The sequence below is a fragment of the Rana temporaria genome, chromosome 6, assembly GCF_905171775.1.
Source record: "Rana temporaria chromosome 6, aRanTem1.1, whole genome shotgun sequence".
Taxonomy (NCBI): Eukaryota; Metazoa; Chordata; class Amphibia; order Anura; family Ranidae; genus Rana; species Rana temporaria.
Genome location: NC_053494.1, coordinates 166114867 through 166128879, shown reverse-complemented (window position 1 = coordinate 166128879; position 14013 = coordinate 166114867). Strand labels below are relative to the sequence as shown.

Below are 14013 nucleotides of genomic sequence, written 5' to 3'. Positions count from 1 at the left end.
GAGCATGCGTGTTTGCACTTTGGATTTTTTGCCGAAGGACTTCTGTACACACGATCTGATAATCCGACATCACACATTTGTTGTTGGAAAATTTTAAAGCATGCTATCCAACATTTCTTGGTGGAAATTCCGACAACAATTGTCCAATGGAGCCTACAAACGGTCGGATTATCCGACAACATCCTGCCATCACACAATTCTTGTCGGAAAATACGATCGTGTGTACGAGGCTTCCCATTAATATAGACAAGCCCCCATAACTACATCTCCCAGAAGCTTTTCCCTACACACAATTTGAAGACAAGCTGGAAAAGTATGCATTTGGAGAGGGGCTGGAAAAAAGAAGATCTGTCTAAAGGCCCATACACACGATAGGACTTTTTGACAACAATTGTCCGACGGACGTCTTTGATTGGACAATCCGACTGTGTGTATGCTCCATCGGACAAATGTTTTTGGTTTTTCAACGGACAAATGTTCGCTGTGAATGTTCTCAAACTTTGTCCGATGGAGGATAATCCGATTGTGTGTACACAAGTCCATCGGACTTAAAGCGGATGTGCGCTGAAAAAAAAATATTAAAAGCCAGCAGCTACAAATACTGCAGCTGCTGACTTTTAATATTAGGACACTTACCTGTCCTGGAGTCCAGCGCCGTCCGCAGCAGAGGACGAGCGATCGCTTGTCTCTCTGCTGCTCCCCCCGCCATCCTCAGTGAGGGAACCAGGAAGTGAAGTGCTCCGGCTTCACTGCCTGGTTCCCTATGGCGCATGCGCGAGTCGCGCTGCGCCTGCCGATTGGCTCCCACTGTGTGCTGGGAGCCGAGTGTTCCCAGCACACAATGGGGGGGGGGGGGGGGGCGACGGGATGTGATGCAATGCCCGTCTTTTGCCCGTGAATGCTGGGCCGGAAGTGGGTGCAAATACCTGTCTTTAGACAGGTATCTGCATCCCCTCCCCCCTGAAAGGTGTCAAATGTGACACCGGAGGGGGGAGGGTTCCGATCAGAAAGTTTGAAGTTCATTGGATTTGTTTTGGTTCAGTAGGTGTTTTTCTTTACTTGCAAAATTTTTAAAGGAATAAAACTCGGGGTAAAGTAGATATATTGCAGTGATGCATGACGTTTTTGCCCATACATATACTTGAAGTGTGACCATAGCCAGTTTTACATGAGAACTTTCATGCTTGTGATCTCCTCCCGTGTCTGATGGGATCAGAGTTTTTCCCATGAACTTCCCGCCAGCGCTGACTGCGATTGGAAGCTCATTTGGGGATTTACAGGCTGTGAGTTTCAACTGAAAAATCAACATGAAAAGCTCTCCTGTGACCTTGTCCTTTTTCTGTTCTGCGGTCAAAGATCTTTAATACTATTCTTTACGTTTATTACAATACAGGAAAAACAGGTTTTGTGCGTACCGAGTGTAAACAGAACACAAGTGGAGTGCGACCTTGCAAACCCTTTCAAAAGAAACGCCAACGTATGTGATCATTTTTTCCATGCACTTGTATTATCATTGCAGTTATAATTATTTTAATATTGCTCTTATTAGTTTTACTTTTATTTGTTTGCAATTTTTTTACTTTTATTTATAAATGTAAATACTTTATGTATATAACAATAACATTTCTAACATGTTTACAAGCTTAAAGCGGAGTTCCTCACAAAAATGGAACTTCCGCTTTTTGGATATAAGAGAAGCATCATGTCACAACTGAGTATAAAAGAGAAGAGACGCTCCTCTAAGTGTAGCAATATGGTTACATTTAATGAAGGTACAACATTTAGCAACTTATTGCTACACTTAGGCCCCGTACACACGACCAGTTTCCTCGGCAGAATTCAGCTTCCGACCGAGTTTCTGGCTGAATTCTGCCGAGAAACCCGGCCGTGTGTACACTTTCGGCCGAGGAAGCCGATGAGGACCTCGGCGAGGAAATAGAGAACATGTTCTCTATTTCCTCGTTGTTCTATGGGAGCTCTCGTCCCGCCGAGCTCCTCGGCGGCTTCAGTGCTGAACTGGCCGAGGAACTCGATGTGTTTGGCACGTCGAGTTCCACGGCCGTGTGTACGAGGCCTTAGACATGCCTCTTTTCTCTTTAACCACTTGCCGACCTCCTCATGTAGATATACGTCAGCAGAATGGCACGGACAGGCACATCAACGTACCTGTACGTGCTCTGCTTGACGTGGGTGGGGGGTCCGATCGGGACCCCCCCCCGCTACATGCGGCGGTCGGTAAGCCTCGGGGAGCGATCCGGGACGACGGCGCGGCTATTTGTTTATAGCCGCTCCGTCGCGATCGCTCCCCGGAGCTGAAGAACGGGGAGAGCCGTATGTAAACACGGCTTCCCCGTGCTTCACTATGGCGGCGCATCGATCGAGTGATCCCTTTTATAGGGGAGACTCGATCGATGATGTCAGTCCTACAGCCACACCCCCCTACAGTAGTAAACACACACTAAGTGAACACTAAATGTTACAGCGCCCCCTGTGTTTAACTCCCAAACTGCAACTGTCATTTTCACAATAAAGAATGCAATTTAAATGCATTTTTTGCTGTGAAAATGACAATGGTCCCAAAAATGTGTCAAAATTGGCCGAAGTGTCCGCCATAATGTCGCAGTCATGAAAAAAATCGCTGATCGTCGCCATTAGTAGTAAAAAAAAATTATAAAATAAAAATGCAATAAAACTATCCCCTATTTTGTAAACGCTATACATTTTGCGCAAACCAACCGATAAGCGATTATTGCGTTTTTTTTTTACCAAAAATAGGTAGAAGAATACGTATCGGCCTAAACTGAGGGAAAAAAAAATTTTATATATGTTTTTGGGGGATATTTATTATAGCAAAAAGTAAAAAATATTGCATTTTTTTCAAAATTGTCGCTCTATTTTTGTTTATAGCGCAAAAAATAAAAACCGCAGAGGTCATCAAATACCACCAAAAGAAAGCTCTATTTGTGGGGAAAAAAGAACGCCAATTTTGTTTGGGAGCCACGTCGCACGACCGCGCAATTGTCTGTTAAAGCGACGCAGTCCCGAACTGTAAAAACCCCTTGGGTCTTTAGGCAGCATATTGGTCCGGGGCTTAAGTGGTTAATACTCTGGAGCTCCTGCTGGATTTTTCTTCTAATCCCCTTGTGGAGACTTCCATTTGTGGATAGACATTTTATGGTTACACAACCGATCACATTGCTATAATCTTTTTATATGGACTATAAACGGAAGGACTTATGAATAAATGGTTGTGGAACGAATCATCTGAGTTTCCATGATTTCTTATGGGGAAGTTCGCTTTGCTATACAAGTGCTTTGGATTACAAGCATGTTTCTGAAATGAATTATGCTCGCAATCCAAGGTTTTACTGTATAAAAATGTTTTAATTTTAAAGTGAACTATTTCCGCATAAACACATGCTGCTAATTAAAAATATGTCTCTGCTTTCTTTCAGGTAACATTTTATCTTGTTATGGGTACAAATGAAATAACAATTGACACCAAGGAACTTCAGATTCCACTCACTTTGGAAACGTATGTGTTTTTCTTTACTGATATACTAAAGGTCTGGGTGATTGGGTGATGGGCAGCTGCGGTATTGGGCAGTGTGGTACGCAATTTGAAAAATAAGTATTTAACAATTCTTTACATATGTAAGAACTTTTTCTTTTTGCTTTTGCAGGACAAGCTCTCAGCCTGACCTGGGCCCTGTCGTTGCTAAAGCCCGGGTGGTTGTTGAGCTTCTGCTGTCAGTATCAGGGTAAGTTATCTAACAAATAAAGTTCAGCAAAACGTTGTTCTTTTGCTTGCAATTGCAAATAAATGTAAATTTAGTTTTGCAAGCAGTCTGTTGCAATGTACCTTCCAGCAAAATAAATCAAGCAGCTGATTTCAAATCAAATCAAATGATCTTGATGGATTTGGTCTTTTTTCAACCCGACTATGGGCCAGATTCACAAAAGGGATAAGACGGCGTTTCTCCTGATACGCCGTTGTATCTATGTTTCTATCTATGCGACTGATTCATAGAATCAGTTACGCATAGATAGCCAGAAGATCCTACAGGTGTAATTGTTTTACACTGTCGGATCTTAGGATGCAGTACCGCGGCCGCCGCTGGGGGGAGTTTGCGTCGTAAAACCAGCGTCGGGTATGCAAATTAGGAGTTACGGCGATCCCCGAAGATTTTTCCCGTCGTTACGGCGTCGCAAGTGTTAGATTTCCGTCGCAAAGATAGGGCTCCTTTAACATGGTGTAAAATGTTAAAGTATACCCGTCTTTCCCGCGTCGCTTTTGAATTTTTTTAACATTTTTTATTTTTTCCCGGCGTAAGTCTTTTTTCACGTCGCGATTCGCAAAACGTCGGCGCGTCGTAATTTCGCGCAAAGCACGTCGGGAAATTTGCGATGGGAGCATGCGCAGTACGTCCGGCGCGGGAGCGCGCCTAATTTATTTGGTACCCGCCCCATTTGAATTGGGCCGCCTTGCGCCGGACCTGTTTACGATACACCGCCGCAAATTTCCAGGTAAGTGCTTTGTGGATCGGGCACTAAATCGGAAAAATTGCGGCGGTGTAACGTAAACCGGTTACGTTACGCTTCGCCCGCTCTACGTGAATCTGGCCCTATGTAACTACCAAGGGACCTTACTCACTCTAATGGGTTTTCTTTCTTTCCTAAGGGTTGCCGATCCCTCCCAGGTGTACTTTGGAGGAAATGTGGTTGGAGAAAGTGGAATGAAATCAGAAGATGATATTGGAAGTTTGGTGAACTTTGATTTCAGAGTGAGTATTCTGATTTGTTAATGTGAATGAATGCCTTGTTTTATTTATTATTCTGGAGCGCCCTCTGCTGATCAAAGTATGTAATGCCACATACAATAGTTTCTTCAGTTCACTGTGAATACTTGAGCACAGAGGACAGATAGAGCTCCCCCAAGGGAACCTGTCATGAAACACATATTAGGACTGCCATTGCTGACATATTTCTAAAATGCCAGTTTCTAACAAAGCATGCGAGAAGTGAAAACCACAGTGCCTGATTAGAGTACATGTTCTTGGGTCAGCTATTTAGAAAGCTTACAAACGGTCGGAATTTCCGACAACAAATGTTCGATGGGAGCTTGTTGTCGGAAAATCTGACCATGTGTAGGCTCCATCAGACATTTGCTGTCGGAATTTCCGACAACAAAAATTTGAGAGCTTGTTTTAAAATTTTCCAACAACAAAAGTTGCTGTTGGAAATTCTGACCGTGTGTACACAATTCAATGCACAAAAATTCTACGCATGCTCGGAATCAATTCGACACATGCTCGGAATCATTGAACTTCCTTTTTCTCAGGACGTCGTACGTCACCGTGTTCTTGACGTTCGCAATTTCCAACAACATTTGTGTGACCGTGTGTGTGCAAGACAAGTTTGAGCGAACATCTGTCGGAAAAAATTCCACGGTTTTGATGTCGGAATGTCCGATCATGTGTACGCGGCATTAGGGCCAGTTCACACCATAAAAACGCAGTCCGGATGCGTTCCAAGTACATTTCTCCATGCACGTTTTTTGATGCATTCCCGGTGCGTTTTTGATGCATTTTTGGATGCATTAAGGTGAAAAAACAGGAAGCCTTTACAACCCCTTTAATACAGCACATAGCAAGGAATATGCTGCAGTGCACAGCATTGTGGTGAATGGGCCTAAGGGCAAGGGAAAACCTCTGCACTCTCAATATACTATGTTTTATACTAGGTGTGTGTGGGTGGGGGAGGGGGGGGGCATCCACAGGGATTGACTGAGGTACAACTCTTACGTTTTCTTTGTTTTTTAATTGCAGATCACTAATTTCGGGCGGCCCCTGAAGGCTCTGGGTACAGCATTTTTAGACATTTACTGGCCAAAAGAGATCATGAATGGAAAATGGCTGCTTTACATTGTAAAAATCGACTCCCAAGGCTTGGAGCCTGTGTCTTGTCAACCTAAGGATGAAATTAACAAACTGAAATTGCTGGTAGGTGGCTTCCAACATTGTAAGGCATTAAAGGATCTGTACACAATGGCCGGGATTCAGAGAGATCGGCGCATCTTTAGATAGGCGTAGCGCATCTCATATGCGCTACGCGGACGTAACATTGAGAGGCAAGCTGAGTATTCACAAAGCACTTGCTCCCATATTTACGCCGGCGTAACGTAAATGGGCCGGCGTAAGCCCGCGTAATTTAAAGTAGCAAGGCAGTGGGCGTGTTGTATTATAATGAAGCGTGACACCATGTAAATGCATGGCCGAACGAACGGCGCATGCGCGCGCATGCTCAGAATCACGTCGAATTTACTCCCTAAGATACGCCGGGTCCATTCATGCGACGTGAACGTAATCTACGCCCAGCCCCATTCACATACGCCTTACGTAAATGGCGCAGCTTACTGCGACGAGCGCAAGTACGTTCGTGAATCGGCGTATCTAGCTCATTTACATATTCAACGCGTAAATCAACGGAAGCGCCCCTAGCGGCCAGCGTAAATATGCACCCAAGATACGACGGCGTAGGAGACTTACGTCGATCGTATCTTGCCAAAATTCAGGTGTATCTGCTTTCCTGAATAAGCGTATAGATACGACAGCGCACATTTGGACTTACGACGGCGTATCTGGAGATACGTTGTCGTAAGTCCTTTCTGAATCTGGGCCCGTAAAGCTATGTATAACACGTTTGCTGTGCGAATGTGTCAATTATTTGCACAGATGCAGCGTATCTTCACTGAAGATTGCTTATAGTGGAATTACGTGAAATTAACTAATCTTGCCCCCTCCTAAAACCTACTGTATACTAACTAACCTGTGTAAAAAAGATGTGTATACTTACCTAATCTCAGGCCAGTCCGGTCCCATAATCTCCCATATCCCAACCAGCACTGGCTACAAGGAAGAGGAGAGAGCTCCAACAATGGCTGGAATGCCTGATTGGTGATATCACTCAGAGGCCGCGTACACACGACCGAGGAACTCGATGGGCAAAACACATCGTTTTGTCCGTCGAGTTCCTTGTGAAGCCGCCGAGGACCTCGGCGAGCTGAAATTTCCCATTGAACAACGAGGAAATAGAGAACATGTTCTCTATTTCCTCGCCGATGTCCTCGTCGGCTTCCTCGGCCGAAAGTGTACACGCGGCCGGGTTTCTCTGCAGAATTCAGCTCTGAACCGAGTTTCTGGCTGAATTCTGCCGAGAAACTCGGTCGTGTGTACGGGGCCATAGGCTTACTTTGGCCCATCCATTGTCAGTGCTCCCTCCTCTCCTCTGAAGACACTGCTAGCTGACACAGGGGAGCTGGAAACATGACCAGACTGGAGCTGTTTGAATATAGGTCGGTATATACATCTTTCTTCCAGAGGGTAGTTAGTAGTACCAATACTTTTTTTCAAGTACTCGCCGATACTGATTACCGATATTTCATGTGACAGTGGCACATATGTCAGTATTTTTATTTTGTTCTACAATTTTAATTTTTTACAATTTTTTGTTATTTTTTTTACAATGCTTTCCTTTTTGGGGGGAGTGGATGGTGTCAGTGTGTTTTTTATTTTTATTCTTTTTTACAATTCGTTCTTTTTATTATTTATTGCAATTCTTTTTAAAAAATGTAGCCCCATTGGGGGGCTTAACAGACCCCTGACATCTCACCTTTGAGACAGAGAAAGGGACTAAGAACACAGATTCCCCAGTCCCTTTCTCTGGAGCCTCAGCTAAAATGAATGGACAGGTGACAGAGGCTCCTCTCCATTCATAAACTGAAGCATCGTAATCACAAGTTACGATGTTTTAGTTTTGTGAATGGACAGAGTCAGTGAGTCGGGGGGAGTTACAAGCACAGATCGCCGCTGTATAAATTTCACTAAAGCAGCTGAAAAGGGAGGGGGGGGTCCGGGGAGAAGCTGTCAGGCTTTATTGAAATGTATACATGGAGATCAGTGCTTGTAACTCACCCCGCCGCACTGATCAAATCGAAAGAGATCAAATTGGTCAATTTTAGAAACTCTGGCTTCCTTGGGTTAGGCATTGTTTACCTCTAGACTTTGATGACACACTATTATTTCCTTGGTAATGTTACGCTGTTTGCCTTGACTATACTTTCTGTTCATTTGGGATCTCATCACCACATGTAACATGCTATTTGAATATTGTACCACTATCCTTGGATGTATGCTTTACATGTATGCTTTTAAAAAATAATAAACAAATTTGACGAGAAAAAAGGAAAGGGCCATACACACGGGCTGAATATTGGGTGGTATTGGCCAGTTCAATAGAAAGCAGCTGACATTCGGCCATTGTATACCACAGACGGTCAAAGGGGCATGACCAAAAAAGATCTGTCGATCGGCATCCATTGTGTTCTGGCTGTTGTGGGGGGTGGGCTGTCCCCCTGTCAGAACACAATAGGGGGGGGGGTAGTTAGTACAGGATCTCCTCCCAAGCTCTTCAGTTTTATTTTATTCAGCCTGCTGGGTTGAACTAAAAAAACAAATAGTGTGTACTAATCTTTAGGGCTCTTTCACACTGGTGATCCGATCAGCAGGCGGACCTCATCGGATGGTGCATGTTTTCCTATGGACAGGCGGGTGTAAATAGTTTTGTGTCCCTTTACACCCCCTACCTCCACTCCGATCTGGTCTGCAAGAAGTAGGGGGATCAGTTTCCCTCCATCTAGGCGGATTGGATTGGAGGGCAGTCTGGTGTAAACGCACATCCAGTCCGTTTACACCTAAATGCCCAAAGAGCAGAACGGGCTGTCAGAGTGGACACAGATATGTCATCCGCCCACTCTGCTCACAAGGGGATCAGCGGACAAACAGATCCCCTGCTGAGCAAAGCAGATTCCGCCCCGTGTGAAAGAGGCCTTAAGGCGAAGATTTGTTTGACACATTCATACAGTCATTTTTTCTATACATAGACCCCTAATGTGATAATAGCAAGGGTCAGCCATGTCATTGAGGTTCATGCTCTGTTTAATTTCTGACAGGAATCTGGAAAAGGTCGAAATAAGCGAGAGATCGGAGAAAGTCAGCCTCAAGAGGATAAGAAATCATTTTCCTTGTTCTCTGACAGGAAATACATGACACTGGTAAGGTGTCCCAGTCTATGCTTATTAAAGTTATTAAAATGTATTTGTCTGGACCAGAAAAATGCGACAAGTCCCCTGCATGTCCCGCAATTGGTATGATATATTCTGCTTAATGGCGGCATGATAGTGCACATCATGTTAGATTTTCCTGAGGAAAAGCTTTAGTAACACAACCCTGTTTTTCAAGATATATATTTATGAATACTGTATATATAACTTATGTTACTGGTGATCAACCTACTTAATATGGGGGCTTAAATACAGATCCCTAACATCACCAAAGGGCCGCACATAATATTAATTGAATGTAATGCTCCAGTAAGCTGTATAAGGCCTCGTACACACGACCGAGAAACTCGACAGAATCCATCAAGAAACTTGGTGGGAGAGCTTTTTTGCCGAGGAAACCGGTCGTGTGTACGTTTTTCATCGAGGAAACCGTCAAGGAACTCGACGAGGTAAAAAGAGAACAAGTTCTTTTTTTCCTCGACAGGAGTCTCAATTTCCTCATCGCGTTCCTCGTCGGGCTGGTTTTCGACGAGAAACTCGAGCGTGTGTATGGTAAGAAACCCTTGCATGCTCAGAATAAAGTATGAGATGGGAGTAAAAGTAGCATTTGTAATGGAGATAACACATTTTTCACGCTGTAACAGACTGAAAAGTGCAAATCGTCTCCGACCAAACTTTTACTTAACACGCAGTAACATGAGATTAGCAAAAGCAGCCCCAAGGGTTGTGCCAGTGGAATCGAACTTCCCCTGCCATTGTATGTGTTGTACGTCACCGCGTTTGAGAACGAGGAGATTTTGTCTTGACAGTGTGTATGCAAAGCAAGCTTGTCGAGTTCCTCGTCGAGGAAAACGATGTTTCATTTCCGACGAGTTCCTCGGTCGTGTGTACGAGGCCTTAGACTTGCAACTGGAGATAGTCAATGACAGCAAACGTTCTACAGGAGTTGGTGGAGACTGGGGCACTTGGTTTTAGAAGTCATAGATTGTAGAAACATTTAATGAGACTTTCCCACTGCTATTACTATACAAACATTTGTGCTCCATTTGAAAAATACTTGATATTTCTCTTAGCAATATTCGTTATAAAAAAAAAAGATTTTGTGAAAAATAATAAAAGTGACACGGGTGATCCGATCAACATGTTAAAAATGTTCCCTCCCCTTCATCCTACCTACCCTTCTGTATAAAAAAGATCTGTGTACGTACCTATTTTTAATTCACCTATTGGTAGCCATTTAGCAATCACACAGTAGACACCTTTTCCTGGCATCATTGTTTGCTACTGTGTATCTCTGTGATTGACCACAGATGGTAAACCCTACCCCCCAAGAGTAGTGCAGTGTCACTATGGTGAGAGTGACAGTATGTAAAAAAAAATCATAAAAAATGTAAAACAAAAATTGAAAAACTATACTTTTTTTTTTTTCTTTTTAACTCACTGTCACTAGTCAGTGTCCCTAATCACCGCCACACCACTCAATGTGTCCCTAATCACTGACACATTGGTTACAGTGTCCCTAATCAGTGTGACACCAGTTACAGTGTCTGTGATCACCAACACGTACTGGGTATGGTATCTGTGATCACGTCACACCAAGTATGGTGTCCTTTATAACCTTCATACCGGGTATGGTTTCTGTGATCTCCGGCACACCAGTTACGGTGTCCGTGATCACCACCACACCACTTGTGGTATCGTTATACTCAGGAAGAATAGTATAATGTGTTTTGGGTGTAATTCTAAGTAAGTATCACAAAAAATTAAGGTGGGAAAAAGAGAAAAGAAAGGAAGAGGGGGGGGGGGTTAAGAAGAGGAGAGGATGAAACAGAAATAAGGAAGAAAGAAAATCAGCCAGTTGGCTTGAAGGGATTACTATTAGCAACACTATAGTGATCAATGGGAGGAAACAATGATACGTTTAATTTAATTTATTAGTATCAAAAATATTTAAAAAGGCATTATATGTTACAAGTTATGTGAAAAAAAAAATATGTGTTTAGTGGTGGCCAAAAAGCTTGATATGGCTACCTTAAATTGAAAAAATACAAAAACATGCGCAAATTATTTTTTTTCACATAACTTGTAACATATAATGCCTTTTTAAATATTTTTGATACTAATAAATTAAATTAAACGTATCATTGTTTCCTCCCATTGATCACTATAGTGTTGCTAATAGTAATCCCTTCAAGCCAACTGGCTGATTTTCTTCCTTCCTTATTTCCGTTTCATCCACTCCTCTTCTTAACCCTCTTCCTTTCTTTTCTCTTTTTCCCACCTTAATTTTTTGTGATAATAGTTTTGATTACAGCAACACAACCCACTTGGGTATTGGATCAGTATAGGGAATACATATTATTCTCTACACATACCAGTGGATTATTTGCGTCCATTCCCTTCCCTGACCGTTCCCCTCTTTTTTATGTAATTCTAAGTATGCCCACGCTGTGTGTGAGAAATATTTTAATAAATTGCCAACTTTGTGTAAAAATATAATTTCCGCATTTTCCAAAAACGTATGGCAAAAACTGAAATTTTCAAAAGACTCACTATACTATACCTTTCAGAAAATACCTTGGAGTGTTTGCTTTCCAAAATGGGGTGTTTCCATTGTTCTGGTGCTCCAGGGCCCCAAAAAATGTAATTGGTAGTCAGGAAATTAGAGGTGTAATTTATTCCCCTGGAAGGCCTGAAGGTGCTTCTTGGATTTTGTGCCCCTCTATGCATCTAGGTTAGAACAAGTCTCACACATGTGGTAACCCCATACTCAGGAGGCTTATCAGAGTATATTTTGTGGTGTATTTGTAAGTACGTGTGTGAGAAAATAACAACTTTGTGTTTCTTAATTTTTTTTTAAAAAGTGACAAAAAAATTACAATTCAAAAAACTCACCATGCCTTTTAGTAAATACTTTGGACTGTCTACTTTCCAAAAATGGGTAATTTGGGGGGTATTTGTACTGTCCTGACATTTTAGGACCTCAAGAAATGAGATAGGCCGTCAGTACTTCAGGACTGATCAAATTTCAAATTTACAGTATATACCATAATTTGTAGATTCTATACTTTTCACACAGTCTAAATAATATAGACTAAATTGCGTTATTTTAACCAAAGAAATGTAGCAGTTTAATTTGGCCTAAATGTATGAAGAAAGAGTATTTATTTGCAAAATTTTAAAAAAGAAGCTAAGAAAAACTATTTTTTTCCCCCCAAAAATGTCAGTCTTTCTGCGTTTATTTATCAAAAAGGAAAAAACCCAATGGTGATTTAATACCACTAAAAGAAAGCTATATCTGTCTCAAAAAATGATACAAATTTTATTTGTTTACAGTGTTGCATGGTTGAGTAATTGTAATTATGAGTGAGTAATTGTCAATATGACAGTGCTGAAAGCTGAAAAATGGCCTGGACTGGAAGGGGGTAAAAGTGTCTGGACTTGGGATGGTTAAGAATAGTTATAGTTGGGGATTTTTTCCACTTTATCTTTTCAAGAATATTTTGTTTTGACTGGCTTAGGTAAGCACCAAAACAGACCACTGTTAGCAAGGGCCGCATAATAAGTGCCAAACGGCTGCAGGTTGGGCACCAGTACCCTACATGTTTATTAAATAAATTATCTCTGTTATAGCGGAGCTCCACCCTAAAGTGGAACTTCCGCTCATCGGATTCCTCCCCACTCCAGTGCCACAATTGGCACCTTTCGGAGCGGGAGGGGGGAACAGGATACCTGTCTTTGTCAGGTATCCTTTCCCACTTCCGGGAGTCCGGCCTCAGCCGCGAGGCGGCAGTGACGTCACCGCGGAGCTCCCTCCTCCTCCCTTGGCTGCCGGGTTAATAGGAGAGAGGACCTGGCGCATGCGCAGTAGGGTTCCCGGTGTGAAGCCGAAAGGCTACACTGCCAGGTTCCCGTACCCGCATTGGTGGCGGCAGTGTAGCCTTTTGGCTTCACGCCAGGAACCCTACTGCCGACATCGAGGGACAGCAGGACAGGTAAGTGTCCATTTATTAAAAGCCAGCAGCTGCAGTATGTGTAGCTGCTGGCTTTTAATTTGTTTTTCCCGGACCTCCTCTTTAAGGACCTGATTTCATTTTTTAAAGGTAAAGCTGCACTCACCCAATTATGAGGACAACAAAAAAACTAAGATTATGTTTCCAAGTTCTGATGCTTCTGATTGTATGTTTTCATGTAATTCATAGGGTAATGTATTCTGTATTCTATCTTTACATTATAGTTAATCAGGCTCCTGTTCACTTCACTTCACTTGGCCTTAATTTGCCTTCCACCACAGTTTAGTAAACCAGATGCAAATATTCCAAGACTTGTAGCGCCTTCACTGCTTGCATTTTTCCTGCATTATTTTTAATACCGCCACTATTAAAAATCATGATAAGATCAACTATTATATTTACTGGTGCCATTATTAAGAACCATTATTATTATTTATTTCATTTCATTTTTCCTTCATGTTATGTTAGCATAAATATAGCAGTACCTAACCTACCTTGCTAATGATTAATATCACTTTTTCTCACTTTTCTGATTGTAGGACTGTAAGAACCATGCAAAATGTGTTACAATTAGATGCCCTCTTGCCGGTCTGGACAGCAATGCATTCATTAAAGTGCGGTCAAGGCTATGGAATGGCACCTTCATAGAGGTAACACTGCAGCCCTATATACATTATTACCACTTTTGAATAGAGTAAGTTTAGTTAATCATCATTTTCCTTTCTGCTACCAGGAATATTCAAAGATGAATTATCTGGACATTCTAGTGAAAGCCTCCATCAGTATTGATACACAAGCGGAGAACATCAAATTGTCAAACGAGGGTTACCAGGTAAAAGACATTATGCCCAATTCATTATATTAACATGCTTTAATAAG

At 42.4% G+C, this 14013-nt stretch overlaps 1 protein-coding gene across 2 annotated transcripts in view; it reads left to right on the top strand.

The window, feature by feature from the left end:
• Positions 1–14013, top strand: part of ITGA6 (integrin subunit alpha 6) — a 142102-nt gene that overhangs the window by 108839 nt on the left and 19250 nt on the right. For both annotated transcript variants that reach the window (XM_040357745.1, XM_040357746.1), the window contains exons 16-23: positions 1394–1477; positions 3456–3535; positions 3684–3761; positions 4682–4784; positions 5829–6002; positions 9011–9112; positions 13674–13784; positions 13868–13966. In XM_040357745.1, coding sequence (XP_040213679.1) covers positions 1394–1477; positions 3456–3535; positions 3684–3761; positions 4682–4784; positions 5829–6002; positions 9011–9112; positions 13674–13784; positions 13868–13966 — 831 coding nt within the window. The remainder of the gene's footprint in view (positions 1–1393; positions 1478–3455; positions 3536–3683; positions 3762–4681; positions 4785–5828; positions 6003–9010; positions 9113–13673; positions 13785–13867; positions 13967–14013) is intronic.